Genomic DNA, 25,830 nt, shown 5'->3' with positions numbered 1-25,830 from the left:
AACCAGTTGTTTGAAGGGAGTGTCCAGTGGAGGGGGATATGGATGCAAGGCCATGAGCAAAAGAACGAAGAAAAGAGAAGTTGTTTGAAAGGAATTCAGAATGCAACTAGCTCACTGATATGGTTTGGCTCTGTGTCCCCACCCAAATCACATGTTGAATTGTGATCCCACGTGTTGGAAGTGGGGCCCGGTGGGAGGTCATTGGATCATGGGGGCGGGTTTCTCCCTTGCTGTTGTTGTGACAGTGAGTTCTCACAAGATCTGGTTGTTTAAAAGTGTACAGCACTTTCCCCTCTCTGTCCTCTCTCTCCTCTCTCTCCAGTCTCTCCTTTCTCTCTCTCTCTCTCCCTCCCACCCTCCCTCCCTGCTGCTCCCTTGTGAAGACATATTTGCTTCCCCTTCACTCTTCCTCATGATGGTTAGTTTCCTGAGGCGTTCCCACCATGGTTTCTGTGCAGCCTGTGGAACTGTGAGTAAATTAAACTTATTTTCTTCATAAATTACCCAGTCTCAGGTAGTTCTTTATAGCTGTATGAGAACGGACTAATACACTGACCTCAGCTTTCTCCTAGAATGTCGGGTTACCCCCATTGGTGCTCTAGGCAGAAGATGCTTGTGTTTTTCCTGCTTGATTGCAGATACTTTGTCTTCAACTTCCTATGGTTTTTTGCACTAGACCTGACACTCAACAAAGACTAGTGAGTCCCCAAAAAGGGGGCCCTGGAACAATCTCCTTCTGCAGAAAACAGACCCACTCACTGTGGCTGGCAGCAGCCAAAAACAAGAGCTATTTTTCAGACAAGAGTGAGTCAACAAAATGAGGCTGCATTTGAGGAATATAATTAATTTGAAGAATTGCTAAAATGTTTGGAGGCAAAGTACACTTTTCTTTAACCAAAGTAGGCCATTGTAGTGCAGATGGCAGTATGTGTCTGCCATGCTTTAAAGAAAACACCAGAGAAGCATCAATTCATTGTCAGAAGGTAAAATTTGTAAAGGCCTATAGAGAGACTCACTCAGTGTTTCTCAGTGGGAATGCTATGGATGTGCTGGATGAAAATGTTCCACCTTGTGGGGGACTGGCCTACATACCGAGGGGGGTTTATCACCTCTGGATCCAGGATACCAAATGTCAGTCATTCTCTCCAGTTACTGCAAACACCAAAAATACTCCCCCTACCTCATTTCCAAAACCTCTCCTAGAACTGGTGCTGTACTCAGTTAAGAAACTCTCAATCTTTTCATTTTTATCAATAAGTAAGTTGAAAGGCAGAGACAGGAATTTACCTAAATCACAGGTAAGATATACGTACAAAACAATAGGAGATGATTTATTGAAATCTACTACACAGAGCTCAGGGATACAAGGAGTACAAGATATGGTCTCTGTCTTCAAAAGAAGAGAGGAAAACTGTGAAGGAACCAATATTTATTGGGAATCGATTGCTTTCTAGCCCTTTCTGCACCTTTTCAGGAAACTGAAGCTCACAGAGGTTGAGTTGTGAAGTCAGAATTTGAACCCAGACTTTAATCATCTTTTCACTGTTACCTTTCCAATGTGTGTGCGACCATAGAAACTAGTGTTTTGAAGAATTCTACAAAAATTGAGAACAGGTTAAAAAAAAAAGATTGTGTGTCCTTTTAAACATACTAGAACATATTGTTTTTGTTTTGTTTTCTGGTTTTTTGTTGTTGTTGTTGTTGTTGTTGTTGTTTTGAGACAGAGTCTCCCTCTGTCATCCAGGCTGGAATACAGTGCATAATCTCAGTTCACTGCAGCCTCCATCTCCTGGGTCCAAGTGATTCTCCTGCCTCACTCTCCTGAATAGCTGGGATTACAGGCATGTGCCACCATGTCCAGCTAATTTTTGTATATTTTAGTAGAGACAGGGTTTCACCACGTTGGCCAGGCTGGTCTTGAACTCCTGACCTCAAGTGATCCACCCACCTCAGCCTCCCAAAGTGCTGGGATCACAGAGGTGAGCCACCACACCCAGCCTAGAGCACTATCTAATAAGCCTTCATAGGCTCATCTGGCTCTCCTGGCAAATGTGGCTATGTTCAACTTATTATTTACTACTTTTTAAGAGCCAGACTCTGAAATTAGAAATTAACTTTTAAAACAGGAAGTGCAAATCATTTTGTTCAGTAGATATGTAAATAATTTCTGCGCAATCAAGAAGATAACCATGAAGTTGTACATTTATTGTCTTTAGGACATTAACCACTCTGTATCTAACTTAGCAATTTTATTCCAGATTTTTTTTCTCTTACTGATTTATATCAGCTTCTCATCAGCTTTTCATAGCCTCCTTTGAACCAGCTGTCATTCTGCTTTTTAAATCATAAGTTAAATGATCAAATCTCTGATACATGCTCTTTTAGAGCATGGCTGTACAAGGGTTATGTTTCTTAACCCTGTGAATTCCATTTTGATGCTAACATGAACCAATAAGTAGTTGGCTGTTGTGTGAGAACAAAGCTCTACATGCAATTGAGACTATTAAAAGAAAAACTTCAGACAAATTTAACAGAGTTTAACTGAGAAAATAAATATTTATAAGTTGAGCATCCCTCAGAACTAGAAGCTCAGAGGGTTCCACTCCTAAAGATGCATAGGCAACATTTATGGACAGGAAATGGAAGTGAGGTATAGAAATAACTTGATTGGTTACAGCTCTGCCTTTGCCTGATTTCAGCATGGTCTGATCAGTTGGTCCCCTGTGATTGACAAGCTTGGCTGCTGTGATTGGCAGAAATTAAGCTATTTGTTACAAAAGTATCCTCCTACTTAGGCTTTCAGTTAGTTGCATATTAAGTCAGGTTGCAGTTCATGATGTAGGAACCCTAATTGTGGAGGCAGCCTCAGGCCAAATTTAACTTAACAGGTCATACAAAGGATGAAAAAGGTGACTGCTGAGAGAAGCAAGGAAGAGGAATTCTTGGCCAGGTGCAGTGGCTGACACCTGTGATCCCAGCATTCTGGGAGGACAAAGTGTGTGGATCCCTTTAGCCCAGGGGTTCGAGACAAGCCTGGGCAATATGGTACAACTTCATCTCTACAAAAAATACAAAATTGGATAGGCATAGTGGTGCATGCCTACTTGGGAGGCTGAGGTGCAAGGATCACTTGAGCCCAGGAGGTCAAGGCTGCGTTGAGCCGTGACCGTGCCACTATACTGTAGCCTGGGCAACAGACGTCTCAAAAAGGAAAAAAAAAAAAGGAGTCTTGAGCTGGGCTTTGGAGAAAGGGTAATAGGGTAATATTTGAACAGGTAGAGAAGCAAAGACTTTCCAGGAGGAATGGCGTATGAGCAAAAGAAGAAAGAAATTAGGGGCTTTTGTAAAGACTGCAATTAGAAGAGAGATACTTAGCTAGTCTTTTCCCTCAGATCATGCTTTTGACCTTATAGGATGCAGAATATGCAGATTTCTAAAAAACACACACACAGCTGGGTGCAGTGGCTCACACCTGTAATGCCAACACTTTGGGAGATCATGGTCTTGATCTCATGAGGTCAAGAGATCGAGACCATCTTTGCCAACAAGGTGAAACCCTGTCTCTACTAAAAATGCAAAAATTAGCTGGACATGGTAGTGCACACCTGTAGTCCAGCTACTCGGGAGACTGAGATAGGAGAATCACTTGAACCCAGGAGGCAAAGGTTGCAATGAGCTGAAATCGTGCCACTGCACTCCAGCCTGGCAACTGGGTGAGACTCCATCTCAAAAAAATAGATAAATAAAAAATAAACACTGTAAAAGCTCAGTGAGGGCAAGGATTGTAGCTATTTTGATCAACAGTGTCTCTGTGCTTGGACATATAGGCCTGCAATAGCTGTTGAATTAATAAGTTGGTCACAATGAAATAATATGATTAGCCTCCATTAATTGAACACTTACTATGTGCTAGGCAGTGTCCCAAGCTCTTTACATAGATAATTGCATCAAATCCTCACAATGATAGTGTGAAGCAAAATTTTCTTATTTGTAAAATTAAGTCCAACCTGTGGCAAAACTATAACGTGAATAATCTCTACCTTTGGGCTCCGTAACTCTTACCCTCAGGCATCCAAGATCCAAGACTTAGGATTGTTCTTCCCACTGCCAAACTGCCTCCCCATCCACAAAACTGGGGTGTCAGGGTCATTGGACTAACCCCCATCCCCTCCTAAATGATGTACTATTGAGAGAGACCAAGATGGTGGCCTAGGGCCACATGTAAGTAAGTACTTGGAGAATGATACTGAGTAGATCTGGAGGTAGGCATCACTGAGGTTTTTTTTTTCTTACCTGCAAGGAGCCCTCATATTGTGATGGAAATATTAGACTAAAAAAGAGGGAAAAGAAGTCTACCTATTATCGATACTAGGATGGTGTGCTGGACATAAAGACATGTTGCTTAGATTCCTCCTTCAAGAAAGGACTCATTGCCCAGCTGTGAGGAGTGGCCCCTTTGCTGACAGCCTTCAACCGTTAACTCATTCAGATTTGCCTCAACTCTTGAGTTGAGGTACCGGTCTTCTCAGGTGGCCCCAGCCAACGACTGGGCAAAACTGTGGTACAAAGGCCTATCCATTTCTACCTAACTCGGAACTCCTCTCACATGCTCCAGAGATGCCCACTGGGCTGACAGAGATGTCATCAGATCTACATCATTGTCTGGCAACTCCCCTTCCCTAATTCTGCTTTCTCTTTTTTCCTTTCACAAGTGTTATTCCCCAATAAACCTTTTGCCTTCCTAAGTCTGTATTAGCATCTGTTATGGGAGGGGGTGCTGGCATCCAGCTGACACAGATGGAGCGTTGGTAGCTCCCAGCAATCTTCTCTTGGTAAAAGGAGTAGATATTTTAGAGCAAGTTTTGAGCCAGTATCAGCAGAATGGATAATCATCCTGGATGCTAGACCAAGGAATACTTCCACTCTGGCACATGAATCAAATAAGCTTGTGTTTCTTGATATTCTTGGAACTGAATATGCCTTGGTATTATATAACAGGACTTGAATATTCCCATTGACTTTCTCAATGAATGAATTGTCCAATTAATCACAAGTGTGAGTGAGGTCAAGGTCATTAAGTCCATTTCCAGTCAGCTAGTTACTGGGTTATAAATGGACTGTCATCTGGTCATATGTGGACTCCATAAACCTCTTACCCACACACTGGGTCTGTCATTTTTCAACAACCTGGCTGACTGTCACCCTTCCCTTAGGTCATGTATAAAATGCCCTATATTGGGCAGAAGCATAGTCAGAAGTCACTGTGTTCCATGACCCTACCTCTGACAAATCGAAGTTGGGTACGGGAGGCATAATGTGGTTGATGACCAGGTGCTTAACTTGACACCATAAATGGAAGGGAATAGTTCTTATTTTTTGCTACAAAGGCATCTTCTAATTCCTTAATAGGAGAGCAGTACTCCCTATTCATCCATCAAATATTTGTTGATCAGGAGAGGGTTGTTACTCTGCCTTCACTTGATCAAACTCTTGCAGCTACCCTCATGGTACCATGTTTTTAAGAAATCTGCATGCAGTTTCTTTGGTAGCAACTATCAGGCAAATTTCTCTAAGGGTCTACAGTGTTACTTATTACTGTTCCTTCTATTCAGCCATCTGCCCTTCATGTTCAACATCAAGCCCTGACCTGTGTAGAGGAATCAATAAGAGTAGGGGCTTTGGAATCAGTTTGTTCACAAATGGGCTCGCTCATTTATTGGCAAAGTGACCTTGGTAAAATTACTTCACCTTTCTGATTCTTGGTTCATACCACTGTAAAACAGGACAATGATATCTCTCACATAGAGCTATTATGAGAATTAAATAAGATAATGTTTGTTGAACACTCATCAAAACTTACTGAGTTCTTTTATTTCCAGCATCAAAATACTGTTTTTGTTTATGTGTCCCCAGGACAGATGAAACCTACACTGCTGCAAAAATACATCCCAATTATAAACATTAGTCATGGTAAGTAGACTCTGGCACAGTTCTGTGCTTGGAGCTCCTTGGGCAGATATGACTTAAAACAAGACCTTCTTTCTTTTATTACCAGATTGTTTCTAAGTCTGTTGAAGTCTAAAGGCCCCAAATATAAAACTAGCTGACGCAACTTGACTGTTAATACAGCAGTTTGGATTCAGGTGTCAATGCCGTGTTCTTAAAAGATTGATGGGTTTGTGGGGCTTGGGTAGCTTGGCCTTGCAATGACTTTTTTTTTTTGTAATCTTTTTTTTAAAAATTACTGACAAGTAAAAATTTTTATGTATTTGTGGTATAACATGATGTTGTGGCAAATGCATATGTTGTAGAATTCAGCCCTGGAATTAACCTTGACAAGAGTTAGAATCCTACTCAGTTAGTCTCATAAAAGAGAAGATCCAAAGGCCACCTCTCTAGGATGGTGACAGATAACAAATGTACACTTGGTCCATCTGCTACTGCTGAACAGACCAAGACTCATTCATCACAAGCATTCTTCCTTCCCTGGCAGAAAGGAAGGAGTCACTTCCTTGGGGGCTGGTGGCTTGCAGGACAGCTCATCTCATCCTTTCTCCCTGCTGGAAAGCACAGAACCTTTACTCCCCAGAGACCCGCCACTGTTTCCCTCTCCACTGCATCAGGAGAGGTCCATTAAAGCTAGCTGGCTGGGTGCAGTCACTCATGCCTGTAATCCCAGCACTTTAGGAGGCTGAGGTGGGCAGATCACTTGAACTCAGGAACTTGAGACCAGCCTGGCAATAGCGAGACCCCGCCTCTGCTAAAAATACCAAAAATATTAGCTGGGTGTGGTGGTACATGCCTGTGGTTCTAGCTACTTTCGGGGAAGAGTTTGGAGGATCTCTGAACCCGGGAGGCAGAGGTTGCAGTGAGCTGAGATGGCACCACTGCACTCTAGCCTGAGTGACAGAGTGAGACACCTCTAAAAAAAAAAAAAAAGCAACAGCTTGCTATATTTCACCCTTATCTTGTGAATTTGTGTTCCTTAGATAAAGTCCTGCTCAAAAAAAATTTCTGGCTCCATGCCTAGAATTAGGTGGTCAGTCTTTCTCCTGTTACTCCTCTTCTTCATTACTATTGCCACCTCTGTTTTCCTAATTTTTTTTCACTTTAGACCTTGTAGTTTGTTTGTTTTTAAATCATCCCCACAGCGGCCAGGAGTTTGAGGGCACAGCCCCCATCTGCTTTCTCTCTTTAGCCCTCAAAGTGCCTGGTATAGGTTTAATAGAAGAGGCACTGGATAATGTTCTTTGAATTAAGTTGAATTATCATCTTAAAAAAAATTAGTAGCATCATTTCCTAAAGCAAATTGCTGCATGACAGACAAATTACAGCTAAATTCCATACCCTGTGTATCTTGTGTTATACAATAGATGTATTCCCTAGAGATGGGTGGTCAAATGAACTTTTGTAAATTAAATCTTTGTTTTATGTGTTTATACTTTCTACACAGTCTGAGAGAGGCTAACATCAGTGGTTATTCTTTTTTTCTTTTTTGTCATTCTTCTCTATCTCTCTACTTCTTCCAATCCTCCCCACAACAGAAGTCTACACTTCATTTGATGTAATATTTATTGGTCATCTACAATTTGTGAAACTGTTGTCAGGTTATAATCTGTACTTCCTAGCACAAATATTCAAAGGCAGTACTAGAGTATTATTTAATGGAATCCTGTCATAAAGCAAAGCATCCCTCCTGGTTGATTTTACATTTTAATATTAGTTCAGCTTTGATTTGTCTGGGTTTTCTCTTACCAATTTTCTAGCTAGATTACATCACACTTCTTGGGTATTTTTGAAGCCTCGACCTTGCTACCTCAGTGATTACAGGCTGTTCTGGCAATGCATAAACCAACCACCAAAAATGTGGTAGATTTGAAGTGGAGCAGCCAGAGAGTGATATATTCAACTCAGATTTTACTAAGTAAGATCATCCCATCGGAGGCTTCTGATCACAGACTTTAGTCCTAGGCTCTCCCTCTATTCCTGTGGCCCGATAATATAAATTAGGATATCATCACCCAAACATAATATTCCTATTTCCAAAAGGATTTTCTAGAAGGTTGCCTCTAATATCAAGAATCCCTAGTGCTTTTATAGTAGGATTTAGTATACAAACACTCCAAAGATAATACCATGTATTCAGTACAAGTGATACTATGTATCAGTACAACAAGAAAGATATCTCAATTTTCAGAAGGGAGTTTACCTTCTCATAGGGAATGAAAACAGAAGGAGAGTTACAATCTGGTGCTGTAAGAGTGCAGAGTTACAAGTGGCAGTGGGGGATCAGAACGGCGGAATCAGCCACGGTAGCTGACTCTCCCCTCAGCATCATGATCCAGGAAGAGTGGGGTTCATTTTGCAAATCTGATGGCTCACAGGCTGCCATCAATTCTTGAAGAGACTCAAATGGAGGAAATAAAGTACACAGCCTTTGTCGCTACTTATCAACCTCAGTTCTTCTATCTCAGGGCCAGGAAAACCCACAGCTACCTATGATGGTGAAGTGACATAGGCCTCAAAACACCAGTGACTAAACGTCAGTTGAGCATGAACCAGGAAAGCTCACACAAGAGCCTGGGATGACTTTCTAAGCAGGCTACAGACAGAATGTCACCATTCCCAGATTCATTGCCCTGCACTCAGCTCCTCCCATTATGCCAACCTCTTTCTGGTTTTGGGGGTGCAGAAGAAGGCCATTTGTGCAAGGCAGAAATGAGCCATATAACAACCCTGGCTGGTGGCATGTTATCTCATGATATTCCTCCCTCCCGGAATGCTGTTCCACATACACTCCATGTCTCCATACCCTCCCTGACTTTCAACACCTACTACAAGCCCTACCTTATCCAGAAAGCGTTCTCTGACCCACCAGCTCAATGTGTGCTAGACATTATGGTGGGGGTTTTATGCTCATCACTCCATTGAATCCCTAGCAGTGTATTCAACGGGTATCATTAGCCCTGTTAGGAGGAAACTGACAGAGAGAAGGCTCAGAGAGAATTCACAGTATGTCTTCATGGCTTCAAAATGGCAAAGAGAATAATGAAACCCAGGTCTTCATGACTCCAAAACCTGTGCTCTTAGGCACTTTTGACATGATGCCCCCACTCCAGCCCCTTTTCAATTGTACCATATGAAAAGATGGCAGTGCCTGCAGAGCTCCATTACTATTATAAATAGTAACTTTATTAGGTTACTCAACTGGGTCATTTAATGTGCTTTTAGGATTAAACTTTCACTAAGTATGTGAAACACTTTTCCAACTTCACTGAGGGTTCTTTGAAGGAAGGAATATCTTGTACTTCTTTTCTCTTATGGGCCTGTGCTAAAGACATACACATAGTGACTAAATACTTGTTCACTCATTGCGGGGAGATGGAAGGCTGCAGAAACTGGCTTCAGAGAATAAGGAAAGGGAATTTGAATATACTGAATACTGGACACCATACTTCAAAGACATTTTTTTTGTTCAACCGTATTTTAATGCTTTGTGATAGGTGCTTTCATCTTTGGTAGAATAGTTTCTTTGTTTCTGGGCCTTGTAAAAATTGAGTAACTCATCTAATTTCACGTTTTGTATGAGAGGTAGAACAGAGATGCTGGCACATTCTGTTTCTCAGTTATGCCCATTCCTGCCACACATAATTGGCTTTCCAGTTATAAGCCAGATCCACAGTTAAATCTGGTTCCAAATGAGAGCCCTTTAGGGCATCTGCTATTTTTCTTGATAATGTGTTCTGGGAAATTTAAGGTCACTAACTAGATCTAAAAGAAATGAGATTGCCAAGTTTCAAAAGGGCAGAAACAATCCTTGGCCACACACCGGTGAAGGAAAGACCATTTCACGGAGAAGGAAGGAAAAGGTAGTGAGTGCCCCAAGGGGAAAAAAACTGGATACAGAATGGATATAAAGACAGATGAGCTGGAGAGTGGAGCTACTGCTAGAGAAAGACTCACCCCCAGCAACTGTGGAGGAGGCAGTGCTATCCCCTGCCAAGATGAAGCTGCTGTTGCTGTGTCTGGGGCTGACCCTCGTCTGTGCCCAGCAGGAAGAAAACAATAACACTGTGACAAGCAACTTTGATCTGCCAAAGGTAGAGTTATGGAGCACAGTGACTTCTGGCTTTGGGGAGTAGTTTCAGGGATTCTGAAGCCTTGTGGGTCCTATTGTAGGGCAGGAGTTCCGTAAGATTTCAGATAAAAGGGTTGGTTTCTGACCTTGGGTTAAGAGCAGCTGTACCAAATGAAAAGATGACAATGCTTAGGGATCTCCATCCTCCCTGAAGGGGCAGTGGAAAGAGCCCTAGCTATGGTACCAACTGATCTGAGTTCTAATTCTATCTTCACTTCACCATTATGAGCCCCAGCCCACAGGCCAGAGTTCAAGAAAAGAAGTGTCCATGTGGTATCACCACTCCTCTTTTCTCACTCAATCATCTTACTTATTTATTGCAGATTTCAGGAGAGTGGTATTTTGTTCTCATAGCCTCTAACCAGAGAGAAGAGATAGAAGAAGATGGAAATATGAGGGTTTTTGTGGAACACATTGGTTACCAGGGGGAATCTTCTCTGACTTTTAAGTTGCATGAAATGTAAGTACGGCCTTTTTTAGTTGGGGAAAAAAAACAGAAGCCCTGGTATGGTCTCGAACACACATGCGTGCACTGATCCAGGATTTGATGGATCTGGGGCTTTTCAAGATTCAGAGACAAGAGTTGGTAACGAGAATAAATTTAATTGGAGTGGGGGAAGCAGGAGGTATAGGGATACCAGAATCATGAGGAGTATGACACTATAGCATAGGTTAAGCAAATTAAATTTGGAACCAACAGCCTGAATTTGAATCTTTCAGTTACCAATTGTGTTACAAAGAAAACTAATCTCTTTCCACCTTCATTTTCCCATGGGTAAAATGGGATGAGAATAATTCTTCCTCATGTTTTTTTGTTTTGGGGTGTGTGTGTGTGTGTGTACCAAGAAAGGTCACATTTGTAAAGCACTTAACTTGAGAATCTGGCATGTGGTGAACATTCAGCTAATGATCTAGACAAGCAGATGTAGTAATAGCAACAATGGGAAGTAGCAACAGTAGCAACAGTGCTAGAAGTCATTGTTTAAGTCATTCTTAACATATCAAATCATGTGAAATAATACACATAGAAGGCCTTTGATAATTGTACCAAAAAATGTTCAAAAGTTGAATCAGAAACTCAAGTTACTGGCAGAGTAGAGGGAGAGGGAGCCAGCCTCATCAATAGCTACTGGGCATCAATTTATTCTGTTTTACAGTGAAAATGGAAAGTGTACTGAAATTAATTTGGCTTGTAAACCAACAGAAAAGAATGCCATATGTAGCATTGACTGTAAATATTTCTTTAAGTCTTTCTAAATTATACTTCCAACTGCAAGGAATTTACTAAACCCCAGTATCTTCGGGATCTTGATCAATTTCTGATCAATAACTATTTTGGTAATAAAATGGGGGCCATCAAATAGCCAATAACCTGAATTTGGGAGAACCTTGCATGTAAAAGCCAGTGCCTGGCACATGATACCATCAGCTTAAGGAAGGTGAGTTGGTCATATGCACCTCCTGCAACAAAAGTTAATTGGCAGGGGAAAAAATGCAAACTGGGGCCAGGCATGGTAGCTCACACATGTAATCCCAGCACTTTGGGAGGCTGAGGCAGGCAGATCACCTGAGGTCAGGAGTTTGACACCAGCCTGGCCAACATGGCAAAACGCTGTCTCTACTAAAAATACAAAAATTAGCCAGGTATCATGGCACGCACCTGTGATCCAAGCTACTTGGGAGGCTGAGGCAGGAGAATCAATTGCTTGCACCCAGAAGGTGGAGGTTGCAGTGAGCCAAGTTTGCGCCACTGCACTCCAGCCTGGGCGACAAAGTGAGACCTCGTCAATAAATAAATAAATAAAGTAAATTGGCAGGACAGCTTCTCGTTCTCTGCCTGGCTTTCTGGATATCTGGTGGTCATTGTCACAGCACATTGCTCAGGATGTAGCGTCACGTAAGTAACGCCATTGGGGCTTATAGAGAGAACAGAGACACCTCTCTGGCAGAGATGCTGTTGGAGGTGGGTAGGTCTCAGGGGGATGATAAGGAGTGAGTTACTACCGGGCCTACATTTTTTGACCACTAGTGGTCAATCTACCCTTTTCACAGAATTTGCCTCCTGAAGCCCAGGGAGATGCAAATGGAAGATATTAAACATCCTCACTACTCCTAACAGGATATGTACTTGAACTTGTGTTGTCAATGAGAACAGGTAAAGGGTTTCAACGGCTTTCTATAGACCAAAGGAGTTCTGAGATGTGTTCTGTTTCTTCCACAGATCATGGACACAATGTAGTTAACATACTTGAAGTGGACTATGATAATTACATATTTTTTAATGACAAGAATTTCAGGGATGGGGAAACATTCCAACTGATGGAGCGCTATGGTAGAGTATTTTCATGCTGACACTCATCTTGGGATGGGAAAAGGGGGGAAGGCAAGAACCTTAGATACAAAGTGGTCTTCCCAACTTATTCTGGGCCATCTCTCTTTCTCTGAACACAGATGCTTACCTTTAATAATCCCTAGGCTCAGTGATAGGGAATTATGATCTTTCATTGTGCTAGAAAGATATCCTACTAATGTCAAATTGGGCATCCAATGGGTGCCATTCATTTTCCCATCTATCTGGATCCTGGTCCCCTCATTTGCCTCTATGATGAATATCTAAGACATGACAGTTACTGTCACTCTTCCCACAGCCCAAACACCAGATGTGAGCTCACAGATCAAGGAGAGGTTTGTGAAATATTGTGAAGAACATGAAATTTTTAAGGAAAACATACTTGACTTGACCAAAGTTGATAAGTTTAGATTTCTGGTGTTCTCTTCCTAAATTCCTGTGTTACAGAAAGAAACAATCTCAAGGAAGTAATACCCCCCAAATCAGTCCCCTCTGTGCTAACTTGGAGAATCATCTGGTTTCTCTCTGAAAAATAAACTGGTGTTGGTGTCTGAATTTGTTCTGTTCTCCCTCGACAGATCGATGTCTCTAGGCCTGAGATGGGGGAGCAGCCTAAGCCTTCAGGTTGGTGATTTCTGACTCTAATGGAGAGAGGGTGGCCCAGGGACCAGTGCCTTCCAACAGCATTAGGAGTTTGCACCCAAAATAATTTGGTAGGGATGCTTGTGAGGAAAAGCTTGAAATCTGGAATTGGAAGACCTGGATAGAGGACTCAATCCTCCCATGAGCTTTGAGCAAATAACCTAAAACTTAAAAAGGAAACAATGGACCAGGTGCGGTACCTCATACCTGTAATCCCAGCACTTAGGGAGACAGAGGTGGGAGGATTGCTTGAGCCCAGGAGTTCGAGACCAACTTGGGTAACATAGCAAGATGCGATTCTCCATGAAAGGGAGAAAAAAAAAAAGACCAAAAAAAAAAAAAAAAAAAAAGAGGAAACAACCATGCCTAGCATACAGAGCTGCTGTGGATATAATACTTGTGAAAAGGGCCCAGTAATTGCTAAAAATCACTAAGACTTCATGTTCGAAATGGAAAAAGAGTAGTAGGTTGTATGAAACTCAAATATGTTTCTGTGTTTGTGGACCATCTCCCAGGAGGCCATCTCACCCTCCAACTTATGATCCACATTTCTTCCTTTGTACTCTGTATGTCCTTGACTTCTAACCTGGGAATGGGACTGTCTGACCTTCCCATTTTCTGCCAACCTGGAAAATAGACTCTAAGTTTCCTCAACTGCCTTTGATTTATTGTGGGGCTTTATTCAGATAATGTATGTGAAAGTCTTAGCAGCTTGCATAAAGCAAGTATTTAACAAGAGATATCTACAGAGTTTGCCATTATTCCTCAACGTATCAAAAATTCTTCAAAACTTCTAATGCTGAAGATGGCAGAAACAAACCTAGGACCCTTTATTACTTCCTTTCTCTTTTTCATAAATTCACTTGGGGGATGGTTAAGATGGCATTAACAATAGTAAAAAAGCAAAAGTCAATACTCAACATCCTTCCTCCTCCTATTCTGGTTTACAACATAAGTTAGAACACAGGGCCGGATCCATTTCTTTATTATTTTTCTCTATAATAGAATTTATCTTCATCCTTCATGCAATCCAAGGAATGTTTAACAAATTCCTGTGTTATTTCTCTTCTCTGCTTAATTAGTATGAATGCTTTGTCACCTGGACTCTGATATCCTCCCTTCCTGGACCCCACATCCTCTTGTGACAAGTTCTGTGACCTGGTTTCCATCATGTCACACACAAAGACATCATCCCTGCATCTTTAGAATCTCCCCTAACTGCAGAAGAAGACTCAGAAATTCACCAAGGATTAAAGTTTGCTCTAAATTTCTGACTTTGTTACAGCCAGGGGAACTCTACATGAATAACACCTGACTCCACATGATCCATAAATAAATAATTACCCTTGCATTCATGTCATTTGTCTTTGTATCTTTGAGAATGTGAAGCTGTCAGTGAGCGAATGAAGGGGCTTCCTTGCCCCTGAACCCATAATCCTCCTCTAGTGTCTCAATCTTCTCTGAGCTTCAGGATTCTCCTTCCTCTGCAGTAATTCCGTTGGTTATCCCAAATCCCCATGAGTGTTGCTTGCCCTTTGATTTGCCAATTTCTTAGTGATCTGATAAGACCATTATAAATAATATAAGAATACAAGATTAGCCCCATGATTTCTGCATCCTAGAATTCTCTTTTTCAATTGGGGACACTGACAGTTAGATGCTGCTGAGGCTGATACCAGCTTGACAGGGTTTGAGATGTGCCTCTAGATCCCAGCATCTCTATACCACCATCCTATCAGATGCATTCAGGGCCCTTTCACACTCTTGAAAAACATCCTTCAACCACCACAATTATCTACTGTGAACACAGTAAGTGAGATTCCATTAAACGCAAGCAATATCTGTCTTCAGCAACCTGTACCTGGTTTTGTTAGTAGGCATCAATGGGGGCTGTTAGTCACTTCTTCTTTTGAAAGTTAACAGGCTTGGGTAAAGGGAAATGAAAGATCCTTCGCTACTAGTGACCCTTTCCCAGCACCAGCAGATTTAAAAAACACTCACCGGGGGCCTGTCAGGGGGTAGGGAAGGATAGTAGGAGGTAGGGGGATTGGGGAGGCATAGCATTGGAAGAAGTACCTAATGTAGATGACGGGGTGATGGATGCAGCAAAACCACCATGGCATGTGTATACCTATACAACAAACCTGCATGTTCTGCACATGTACCCCAGAACTTAAAGTATAATTTTAAAAATGTAAAAGTTACCCATGGGTGTTAGGGCAGAGCAAGATGGCTGGGGGATTGTCCTCAAGAAGAATGGCTTAGTCCTTATGGGCATAAAGGTTAGTGAGAGAAGGTTTTCTAGGCAGCCAACGCTCCCATATCTTGCTTTGCTCCAAGATCAGAAGACTAAATTAGGTTCAGATTATTGCCCCTGGATCAAATGCTTGGTCTGGTTTACTGAAATATGATAAAAGGTTACACAGAAAGAACCAGTTAGGCTGAAATCTCTCATTTTTTGCTGTTGGCATGTAAGGAACAGAACAGCTGATGCCCAGAAGTGCATGACCTAGCAAAGCCTTGAGAACACTTAGAAAATTAATAATAATACCTGAGTTACTTCACTTAGAATAATAGTCTCCAGTCTCAGCCAGGTTACTGCAAATGTCATCAACTCATTCTTTTTTATGGCTGAGTAGTATTCCATCTTATATAAACACCACAACCAAACATTATATGTTTTCATTCATAAGTGGGAGCTAAGCTATGAGGACGCAAAGGCATAAGAATGACCCAGTGAACCCTGGGGACTCAGGGGGAAGAGACAGGAGGGAAGTGAGGGATAAAAGACTACAAATAGGGTACAGTGTATACTGCTTGAGTGATAGGTGCACCAAAATTTCACAAATCACCACTAAAGAACTTACTCATGTAACCAAACACCACCTGTTCCCCATAACCTATGAAAATAAAAAAGGTAGCTATGAAAAAAATAAAATTAATAACAATAACAATTGAGGACCACTTTGATAAGAGATGGCTGGGTAGTGCCACGTGTTCGGAAACCACAGTCCAGAAGAGAGGCACATAAAGGTCCTCTGCTATTTACAAGTCAAGATAGCAGCTTGAGCTCACACTGAAGCCTACCCCTTCAACTCAAAACATTTTGTGCAAGTGAGGCATGAAATATTAATACCCAAAGGAAAATAGGAAATGTTCATAAATCAGAAACAGAAAAATCTAGAATAATCCCACACACGCACCTTTTTGTTGTTGTTGTAGAGACAGAGTCTTGCTCTGTCACACAGGCTGGAGGGCAGTGGTATGATCTTGCCTCACTGCAACCTCTGCCTCCCAGGTTCAAGCAATTCTTATGCCTCAGTCTCCCGAGAAGCTGAGAATACAGGCATGAGCCACCATGCCCAGCTAATTTTTATATTTTTAGTAGACACAGAATTTTGCCACGTTGGCCAGGCTAGTCTCAAACTCCTGACCTCAGGTGACCTGTCTGCCTTGGCTTCCCAAAGTGCTGGGATTACAGTGCTGAGATGACACTACCCCCAGCCAAAAAACAGAACAATCCCTTTCTAAAGAAAAAAAGAAAAAGAAAAAACAGATGGGAATGATGAGGGTAAACGGACCAGAGCAGCATCATTTTCTGAGTTCTAAGAATAGCTCAGAAGCACCTTGAGTCAGTGTAGTGCTGGGAAGAAGTGTCACAATGGCCAGACAGGGGTGCAGGCTGACGGTGCACACCTCTGAGGAGCAGAATGAATTTGAGACAGCTCCTCTCCCTCACATGGAGTCTCAGAGACAGGCTGATTCCTTGTGATAAGGCACTGTCACTCATTTGAGAAAGAAAGAAAGAAGGCAGTCCTGGACTCTCACAGCTGGGCTTCAGTGCTGTCACAAGCTCACAAGCTGGGCTGCTGCTCACAGCTAAGCCAGACTGTTCTGTTGGACATACACAATCCTGTAAAACATCAACCTTAAACAAAGTCACTCTGCAACCGTAAAAACAAGATCATCAGGCTGGGCGTGGTGGCTCATGCCTGTAATCCCAGCACTTTGGGAGGCCAAGGCGGGTGGATCACGAGGTCAAGAGATCAAGACCATCCTGGTCAACATGGTGAAACCCCGTCTCTACTAAAAATACAAAAAAATTAGCTGGGCATGGTGGCGTGTGCCTGTAATCCCAGCTACTCAGGAGGCTGAGGCAGGAGAATTGCCTGAACCCAGGAGGCAGAGGTTGTGGTGAGCCAAGATCGCGCCATTGCACTCCAGCCTGGGTAACAAGAGCGAAACTCCGTCTTAAAAAAAAAAAAAAAAAAAAAATCATGAGAAAGCCAACATTGCACTTGTTAGTGAAGATCTAGGACAATAGAAGCCTTCTGGAATATGGAGCAATTTATGTCTTACAGCAGTCAAAGCCTGAAGAGGTTTGCTGGTTAGTTTCCTTGAAGATATTAAGAAAATAAATCTCAATCCAAGTTAGAGTGAATGCCCCTTCATGTTCTGTACATCTACCCTCTTAATGTAAAAAAATCATTGCTAATTTGCTTTGGACATTCCCACTGACAGTGAGATATTTGGACTTTATAAATGTGGTATTTTTTCCTGAGCATGTAACAGTTTTGAGGCCATAAACGGTAATTGCTTTTCTTTAGGAAGAAAACTTCTCCCAGTGACTGATGCCCCTAGAAAATAAGTAGGTGCATTCTTTTTTAAGTAGAAAGTAGTAAGTCTCTCTGGCCATCTCCATTTGTACCTGGTTGCAATAAATCAGTGCTATACTATCATGCTGACTTAAGAACAGATTTCATTATCAGCAACATAAATGTGAATTTTCTTCACCAAATTAAAAGGGAACGTACTAGATCTCCATTAGCATTGTGAGGTCTTAGGAATCTAATTGCTGAGTGAAAACAAAAACTAGTTGTTAAGATGTGCAGTTCGATACCATATACATAAATTGTAAATAACACACAGAACCCTACATTATTTATGGATACCTATATATATAATGCAACTCTTCTCATAATATGCATACAAATCACCTGGAGATCTCGTTAAGCTGTAGACTAATTCAGCAAGCCTAGGTAAGCTTGAAATTCTACTTTCTAACAAGCTCCCAGATGATGCCAGTGCTACTGATCTGTGGGCTACACTTTGCAAGGTATTACATAATTAAAGCAGATTGAAAGGATACCTTCTGGCCATAGAGTTAGCTCCCAAGAAGTGAGTACAAGTCAGAGGGGATCCAATCTGCAGCAATTATTTTTATTATGGGTAATTTTTCAAAAGAAAATATGCATAGATAAAACGACCAGGAAAAAAGACCAAATGTTCAGAGTTGTTGCTTCTGGGTGGTCGATATATGGATGATTATTTTCTCCTTCCCAGCTTTCTGCAATTTTCAAATTTCAAGAGAGAGACAAAGGAGCGGGGGAGAAAAAAAGAAAAGGAAAGAATATATGGGTATAGAGTTCTGAGCTTCATTCCTTTTTGGAGGCTCTGGCAGAATCTGTTTCCTTGCCTTTTCCAGCCTCTAGAGAGGCCATGGCCCCTTCCTCCACTTTCAAATCCAGTGGCATCAGATTTAGACGTCACCCGCACATCTATCTGGTTCTTTTCTCTGCCCCCTTCTTTCACTTGTAAAGATTTTTGTGATTACACTGGGCTGATCCACATAATCCAGGATAATCTCCCCATTTCCCCATCTCAAGGTCAGCTGATCAGCAATTTAATTCCCTTTTGTTTTGTAACCTAACATTTTCACTGGTTCCAGGAAGTGTGGACACCTCTCTGCCAACTGTAGGTCTCCTTAAGGAGTCCTCCATCCCCTACCCCATGCTAGGCCTCCACGTGGATGGAGCTGGAGGCCATCATCCTTAGCAGACTTAAAGCTTCTAATTGCTGCCCAGGTCTCCTACAAATTCATCCACCACATGTTGCCTTCAGTAATGGAAACTCACATTGCCTCTAACTCCCCACTAACCCAATGGTGCTGCAGTGAACATAATTGTACATTTCCTCTTCTGGATCTCTGTAAGATTTCTGTGAATATATGCCCCAGAGTGATTTCTGCATCAGACAGTATGTGTATACATGATTTGAGTAAGTACTGAAACTTTCTCCCAAAAGGCTGCGCTCATCTACACTTCTTTTTTTTTTTAATTTTTTTTATTGCATTTTAGGTTTTGGGGTACATGTGCAGAATGTGCAAAATGGTTGCATAGGTACACACATGGCAGTGTGTTTTGCTGCCTTCCTGCCCTTCACCCACATTTGGCATTTCTCCCCAGGCTATCCCTCCCCAGCTGCCCCCACCCACTCTCCCTCCCCATTCCCCCCAAAAGACCCCAGTGTTTAGTACTCCCTTCCCTGTGTCCATGTGTTCTCATTTTTCCTCACCCGCCTATGAATGAGAATATGTGGTATTTCATTTTCTGTTCTTGTGTCAGTTTGCTAAGGATGATGTTCTCCAGATTCATCCATGTCCCTAAAAGGACATGAACTCATCGTTTTTGATTGCTGCATAGTATTCCATGGTATATATGTGCCACATTTTCCCAGTCCAGTCTATCATTGATGGGCATTTGGGTTGGTTCCAGGTTTTTGCTATTGTAAACAGTGCTGCAATGAACATTCATGTGCATGTGTCCTTATAGTAGAACAATTTATAGTCCTTTGGATATATACCCAGTAATGGGATTGCTGGGTCAAATGGAATTTCTATTTCTAAGGCCTTGAGGAATCGCCACACTGTCTTCCACAATGGTTGAACTAATTTACACTCCCACCAACAGTGTAAAAGTGTTTCTATTTCTCCACATCCTCTCCAGCATCTGTTGTCTCCAGATTTTTTAATGATCGCCATTCTAACTGGCGTGAGATGGTATCTCAGTGTGGTTTTGATTTCCATCTCTCTAATGACTTCTATCAACAGTGCATGAGGGTTCCTGCATTTCCATATCTCTTCCAACCTGGCCCCATCCAGCTTTCCCATGTTTGCTAGTGTAAGAGGTGTAAATTGACGTCTCAACGTCACATAATTAACATTTCTCTGGATACTAATGAGTTGGAAAATCCCTTCCTTTACTTGTTAGCTTTTGGGGTTTCCTCTTCTGTACATTGCTTACTCATGCTATTTTTTCATTCAAATTTCTATCTTTTATTTTGTGTGTATATGCAGAATTCCTGGAACACCATAGCTTGTTAATTTCAGATATTGCAAATATCCTCTCCCACAGTCACGTTAACTTTGTTCATGATGTCTTTCAACTTTAATGCAATCAGATTCATCTCTTTTTTGGCAATAGAGGGCTCATGCTTTATGCTTTTAAAGGTTTCTTTGGAAAATTGCTTACTGCTTCTAGTACATAAAAATATTCTCCTGTATTTTCTCCTATTAACTTTATAGCTTTGTCTTTCACATTTCAGTCTCTAATCTATCTGGAGTCTACCTTTATATGTAGTAGGAGGTACAAATCTAGTTTTCCCAACTTACTAAACAATCTATGTTTCCCTCACTGATATTTAGTGACACATTTATCATATATTAAATTCGCAAGGTATTTGCTGGGAGAGAATAGAAATATTTTAATTTTAACTTATTTCATCAAGATAATGAAATGTCTATCAAGTTATTCAGGTCCTCTTCTATGTCCTTAAAGTTTTAACAAGTTTGAGTCCCCAAGGCCCTCCCTTTTGGCATAGGAAAAATAAGCTCATCAGTCACCTAAGAAAGAATTTATGGAGAAACAGCAGAGAGTCTTAGGGCGGGGGGCAGAGCTGATAAAGTCAATCTTGCAGGCAGGGAAAGGGAAGCACCTTTTGTGACATGGCATCAGCTTGTGGCAGGAGTCAGAAGTCTGGTGTGCAACAGTAGCCTCTGCATCAAAACACCGTTCAGTTCAATCAGCAGTTTGATTCTAGTTAGTTTCAGAACCAGATGAAACTAGCTTGATTATCTTATGCATTCTTGGTTATTAACTCCTATATACTTTCACATTTTTTGGTGTTTGTTTTCTTTTAGCCTTAGTTAATGCCATTAGTTTTTGCTGATATAGAAAAGTGCTATTGGTTTTTATAGGATGAAATTTTTTTATTAGTTCTCATAAAACTAGTTCTAATACTGTGTGGATTCTGTTGGTTTTACAGGTATCCAGTCATATTATCTGCAAATGATGTCACTGTATCTCTTCCAATCTTTATGTTTCATGCTCTTTTTTCTCTCCATTCCTTATAACTTTGGCTAGAATCTCCAGCACTTCTTAAACACTGAAACCATATTTTCTATCCCAAGGGTTAGAAAACTATGCCCCGTAGGCCAAATCCAGCCCACAGCCTGTTTTCATACAGCCCATCTCTAGACACTTGTCCTTGCAGTTCCCTTTGTCTGAAATACTCATCCCCCAGATGTCTGCATGATGCACTCCCTCACAACCTTCTGGCCCCTGAGTGTCACCTCACAGAGAATAGCCCCCCAAACCCCAGGAATAAAGGAGCATTCTTTCCCCAGCCTCCTTGACTGGCTTCTCATACTTCTTTGTTGCCTGTACCCACTCTCTCTAGAACAAAGTGCAAAAAAGCCATGAGTTTTATTTGTTCACTGTGGTATCAGCACCAAAAACAATACCAAGCGTGACACAGGCACTCAGTGTTTGTTGCTTTAATAAGTGAGCTTCTGGTCAGATGTGGTGGCTCATGCCTGTAATCCCAGCACTTTGGAAGGCTGAGATTGGCAGATCACTTGAGGTCAGGAGTTCAAGACCAGCCTGGCCAACATGGTAAAACCCCTTCTCTACTAAAAATACAAAAATTAGCCTAGTGTGATGTGTGCCTGTAGTATGCACTACTTGGGAGGCCGAGGCAGGAGGATCTCTTGAACTCAGGAGGTGGAGATTGCAGTGAGCTATGGTCGTGCCACTGCACTCCAGCCTGGGCAACAGAGAGAGACTCTATCTTAAAAAAAAAAAAAAAAAGTGGGCTTCCATGACCTGCATAAACAGGAGTAGTAACCCGTTCTCTCTCTCTCCTTTCTCTTGTCCTAATATCTTCAGGAGGGTGTCTCAGTTCACACTGAAGAATGTGGGCCCTTTTGGATTTTGCCTGCTAGTGGGATGGAGAGAACTTTAAGAAGATGGCCTCATAGAACAGAGGCCTAGTTATCCCTCACACATACAAGAAGAGCAGGCCTAGCAATCAACCTCCAAGAGAAAAACTAGGGGCCATGACCCTCCTTCCCCACCTCTGTAACCCTGGCCACAATGCTGCATACCTCATTCTTCATCCTGTCCTGCCTCCCAGGAGGTCTTGACAAAAGTTGGGATTCAAGATGATACTGAAATGGTAGTCATGTAAGTGGCCAGATAAAGGGAAATGGGTGTTTCTGGAATATGACTCAGTCTTCTGAGTCCAGTCAGGGTGGTAGCAGGGGTTAAGGGTACCAGAGATCTCTAAATACACGGATAGAAATGAAGGAGTAGATTTGCAAGTTTCAGAAGAAAAAGACTGAGCATGTGCGGAGTCTTTACCTACATGTTTCTGGTTTCCATTCCTCAAATCAGTTCCCCAATCAACTCTCTCTCTCACAGCAGATAAAGATATGAGATGTCCCTTAACAAAAACAAGGGATAACCACCTTAGTTGTCATCTTGTATGATATGCATATTGCTAGACCTCTTCCCCAAACTGACAGCTATGCCTGCATCTTCACATTCTTTAAAGCCAGGAAGAGATATCTCCCCACCATTGAGTTGCTGCTCCTCACACATCTTCACTGTACTTTTTCATCTCAGCTCTAAAGAAAGGAGTATAATATAGATTCATCTATTTCTTTCACATCTGTAAAATGGGAAAAATTAATACCTAATTTTTAGGTGATTAAAAATTGTTGGATTGTTGCAGAGATTATTAATATTGCAAAGCTCTTGGAATAGTGCCTGACACACAGTAGGCAGTATTTAATGAGTTTGCTATTATTCCTTTAATACATTTCTTCAGTTTGCCAATAATTAAATTGTAATTTTTATATCTAGTTTCATAATTTTGAGACTCACTATGGTATATTTTCTGCATAATTCATATACATTTTTATGTTAAGGTAATGCTAAATTCATAAAATATATGAGAACTTTCCATCAGAAAATAATTTAAATGGCTTTGGGATGAGCTATTTTAGAGATTATGAATCAAATTACAGAGAATGTATCTGTGAAACTGTCAGGTCATTATCTTTGGTAATTGACTTTTTCCCATTTCTTATTTCTCTTGTGTAGGGCCGTAGGGCACCACAGGGTCGTGGGGTATCCCTTATGCTGTGCTGAGGTGCAGGATTCAAGAAGTAAAGAGACAGGACACTGAAGAACTGGTGAAGAGCAGCTGGACTCAGGGGTGGGGGCATGCAATCTATAAGCGAAGATCAGCAAGGACCAGAATGCCCAGGTATGAGAAGGGGGAAGGATCGAGAGTGAGGTCATCATCTATAGGCATAGTGATGGGGCATAATCACGTGAGTCACAAGTGAGGGGACCACCCTATTATGTCACCTAGGGCCCACCAAGGTATCTCCAGAATCTGGACCTTGGAGTTATTTTGGAGCCTTCACTTACACTCAGCTTCAGTAGGGGCTGACCTCAATGCCTTTAGGAACTAAGGGGACTGCCTGGTAACAGCCCAGGGCCTCATCACAGCATCTCCAAGGCCTGCGAGTCAAAGCAGTGTGGCATGTCATTCGTTCTACCCTCCAAACATAACCATTTCCTGCTTCACAACAGAACAGTTTTGATATGCATAGACCCCTGAAACCATCACCGTGGTCAACGCTGAGAATATGTTTCTCTCATTTTCTCATGTCCCTTTGTGATCTTGCTCTCCCGCAGTGCCACCCAAACCCTTTGTCACTATGGTTTCATTTGCTAGAGATTTCTGTCAACACATCATCAGTGTGTACTCTTTTCCTTTGGGCAGGGGGAGTCTGACTACTTCACTCAGTGTAATTCTTCTGTGATTCACTGAAGTCTTGTTTGTGAATAGTCCATTCTTCCTTTTCATTGCTGAGTAATGTCATTGTATGGATATCTCACAAATTGGTTAACCATTCAACCACTGATGGACATTTGGATTATTTCCCCTTCTTGACTATTACAAATAAAGGTATATGAATGTTCATGTACATTTTTCTTGTTTTTCTCCGGGAGTGGGATGGCTGGGACATATAGTAGGTATTTAACATTTTAAGAAGCTGACAAACTTTTCTAGAGTTGTACCATTTTACATCTCCATCAGCAGTGTAAAAGAATTCCAGTTTTTCAACATTTGGTATTTTTATTTTTAGCCCAGGCTGGCCTCGAATTCTTTAACTCAAATGATCCTCCTGCCTCAGCTTCCCAAGTAGCTGGGACTACAGACTTGAGCCACCATGCCTGGCTTGCACTTGGTATTTTTAAATGGATAAATTGTAATGTGTTACAGAGAACCCACAACTTCCCAACAGTTTCCTAAAATCTAAGTAAAACACATTAAGTGTCTGTATGAAAATAGCGAACTATAACGTTAGGACATAAAAAGCTTAAAACATTATTTCTTCATCACCAAAAATGAATACAGTTGCTTTGCATTCAGTAAGCCTGTGATGCTTTTCTTAGCATATCAGAGACACACATCACTTTTGTGGAGGATTCTGAAGTTCTGCCTTTACATGGAATATAACATGAACTTTCCCCACAGATTGTTGAAAATGCTGCATTGTTTTTTAATGTAAGCAACTTTTTCCAAATTTGTGATACAAATATTCTATAAAGAGGTGGGTATTAAAAATTAGGTCAGATGTGTGACTCACACCTGTAATCGTAGCACTTTGGGAGGCCGAGGGGGGTGGATCACCTGAGCTCAGGTGTTCGAGACCAGCCTGGCCAAAATGGTGAAACCCCCATCTCTACTAAAAATACAAGAGCAAAACTCTGTCTCAAAACAAACAAAATAAAAATTAGAAGACATTCGACTGGGACAACATTCTGTGGCATACGTTTTATTTCTGGTTCCACAGAGAATTGCTCTCCCCGTGCCATCCCCTTGAAGTTCTGAGACACTGAGTAGCTTGTCCGGCTAGCAGCATGCAGGCAGAAGTGATAGATGTCACTCCTCGGCAAGTTTTGAAAGCCAGTATGCAATTTATCCATTTTACTCTCTGCCACATCACCAGCTCACACTGGCCACTCCACCTGCCTGGTCCCAGAGAACAATGATCTAAAGCCCAGAGTCCTCAGCTAGCCTGTGGTGGACATAGGGGACAATTAAATTCCTATTTGTCCAGTTTAATGTTTGAAAGAAACCTTTGTGGTATTAAGTCACTGAAATTTCAAGGTTATTACTCCAATATAACACAAGCTATCCTGCCAAGCACATGAAGTCAATCTTGGACACTCATATTTTGCTAGGAAAGCAAAATTCTTTAGGTTTCAAATTGCCACAGAGTTATACCCAATGTTCTCGTATATGTTGTAATCTCTTCTAATTACGTTATTGGCTTGCCTTTCTTGTTCTCATATTTTCACTCTCCTGCTATCTGAATCAACTTTACCAGGATTTATATACTTCAGTTTCCAAAAATCCAGGTCTTTTTAAACTTCACTGTTTCTAGTTCATTTCAGCTTCACCATGAAAGAAAAAGTCTGGCATGGTGGTCAAGGTCATGGGCTTGGAGCCAAACCGCCTACATGGGCATCACAGCCTTGTCAGTGTCAGGCTGTGTGCT

General features: G+C 41.6%; 1 protein-coding gene across 2 annotated transcripts; it reads left to right on the top strand.

The window, feature by feature from the left end:
• Positions 1-346: 346 nt before the first annotated feature.
• Positions 347-14,485, top strand: LOC100407496 (allergen Fel d 4-like). 2 transcript variants are annotated; one of them, XR_008482655.2, is made up of 6 exons: positions 347-469; positions 5,914-5,970; positions 10,462-10,598; positions 12,360-12,470; positions 13,067-13,112; positions 14,213-14,485. XR_008482655.2 is itself a non-coding variant. In XM_017975602.2 (4 exons), the coding sequence occupies exons 1-4, from the start codon at positions 9,924-9,926 to the stop codon at positions 14,273-14,275; spliced, it is 423 nt and encodes a 140-aa protein (XP_017831091.1). In that variant the 5' UTR covers positions 9,813-9,923; the 3' UTR covers positions 14,276-14,485. The 2 variants fall into 2 exon arrangements, 1 of the variants encoding a protein (XP_017831091.1); XM_017975602.2 differs by lacking the exons at positions 347-469; positions 5,914-5,970; positions 12,360-12,470 and adding an exon at positions 9,813-10,100.
• The last annotated feature ends 11,345 nt before the right edge of the window (positions 14,486-25,830 follow it).

The sequence above is a fragment of the Callithrix jacchus genome, chromosome 1 (genome assembly GCF_049354715.1).
Source record: "Callithrix jacchus isolate 240 chromosome 1, calJac240_pri, whole genome shotgun sequence".
Taxonomy (NCBI): Eukaryota; Metazoa; Chordata; class Mammalia; order Primates; family Cebidae; genus Callithrix; species Callithrix jacchus.
This window is presented reverse-complemented; position numbering and strand designations above follow the sequence as displayed.

Bases quoted from the DNA above. Each gene is read 5' to 3' on its own strand.
- LOC100407496 (XM_017975602.2), top strand. From the start codon at position 9,924: ATGAGCTGGAGAGTGGAGCTACTGCTAGAGAAAGACTCACCCCCAGCA. The intron at 10,599-13,066 runs GTAAGTACGGCC...CTCCCTCGACAG, and splicing joins ACTTTTAAGTTGCATGAAAT to ATCGATGTCTCTAGGCCTGA. The intron at 13,113-14,212 runs GTTGGTGATTTC...CTGCTTAATTAG, and splicing joins GGAGCAGCCTAAGCCTTCAG to TATGAATGCTTTGTCACCTG.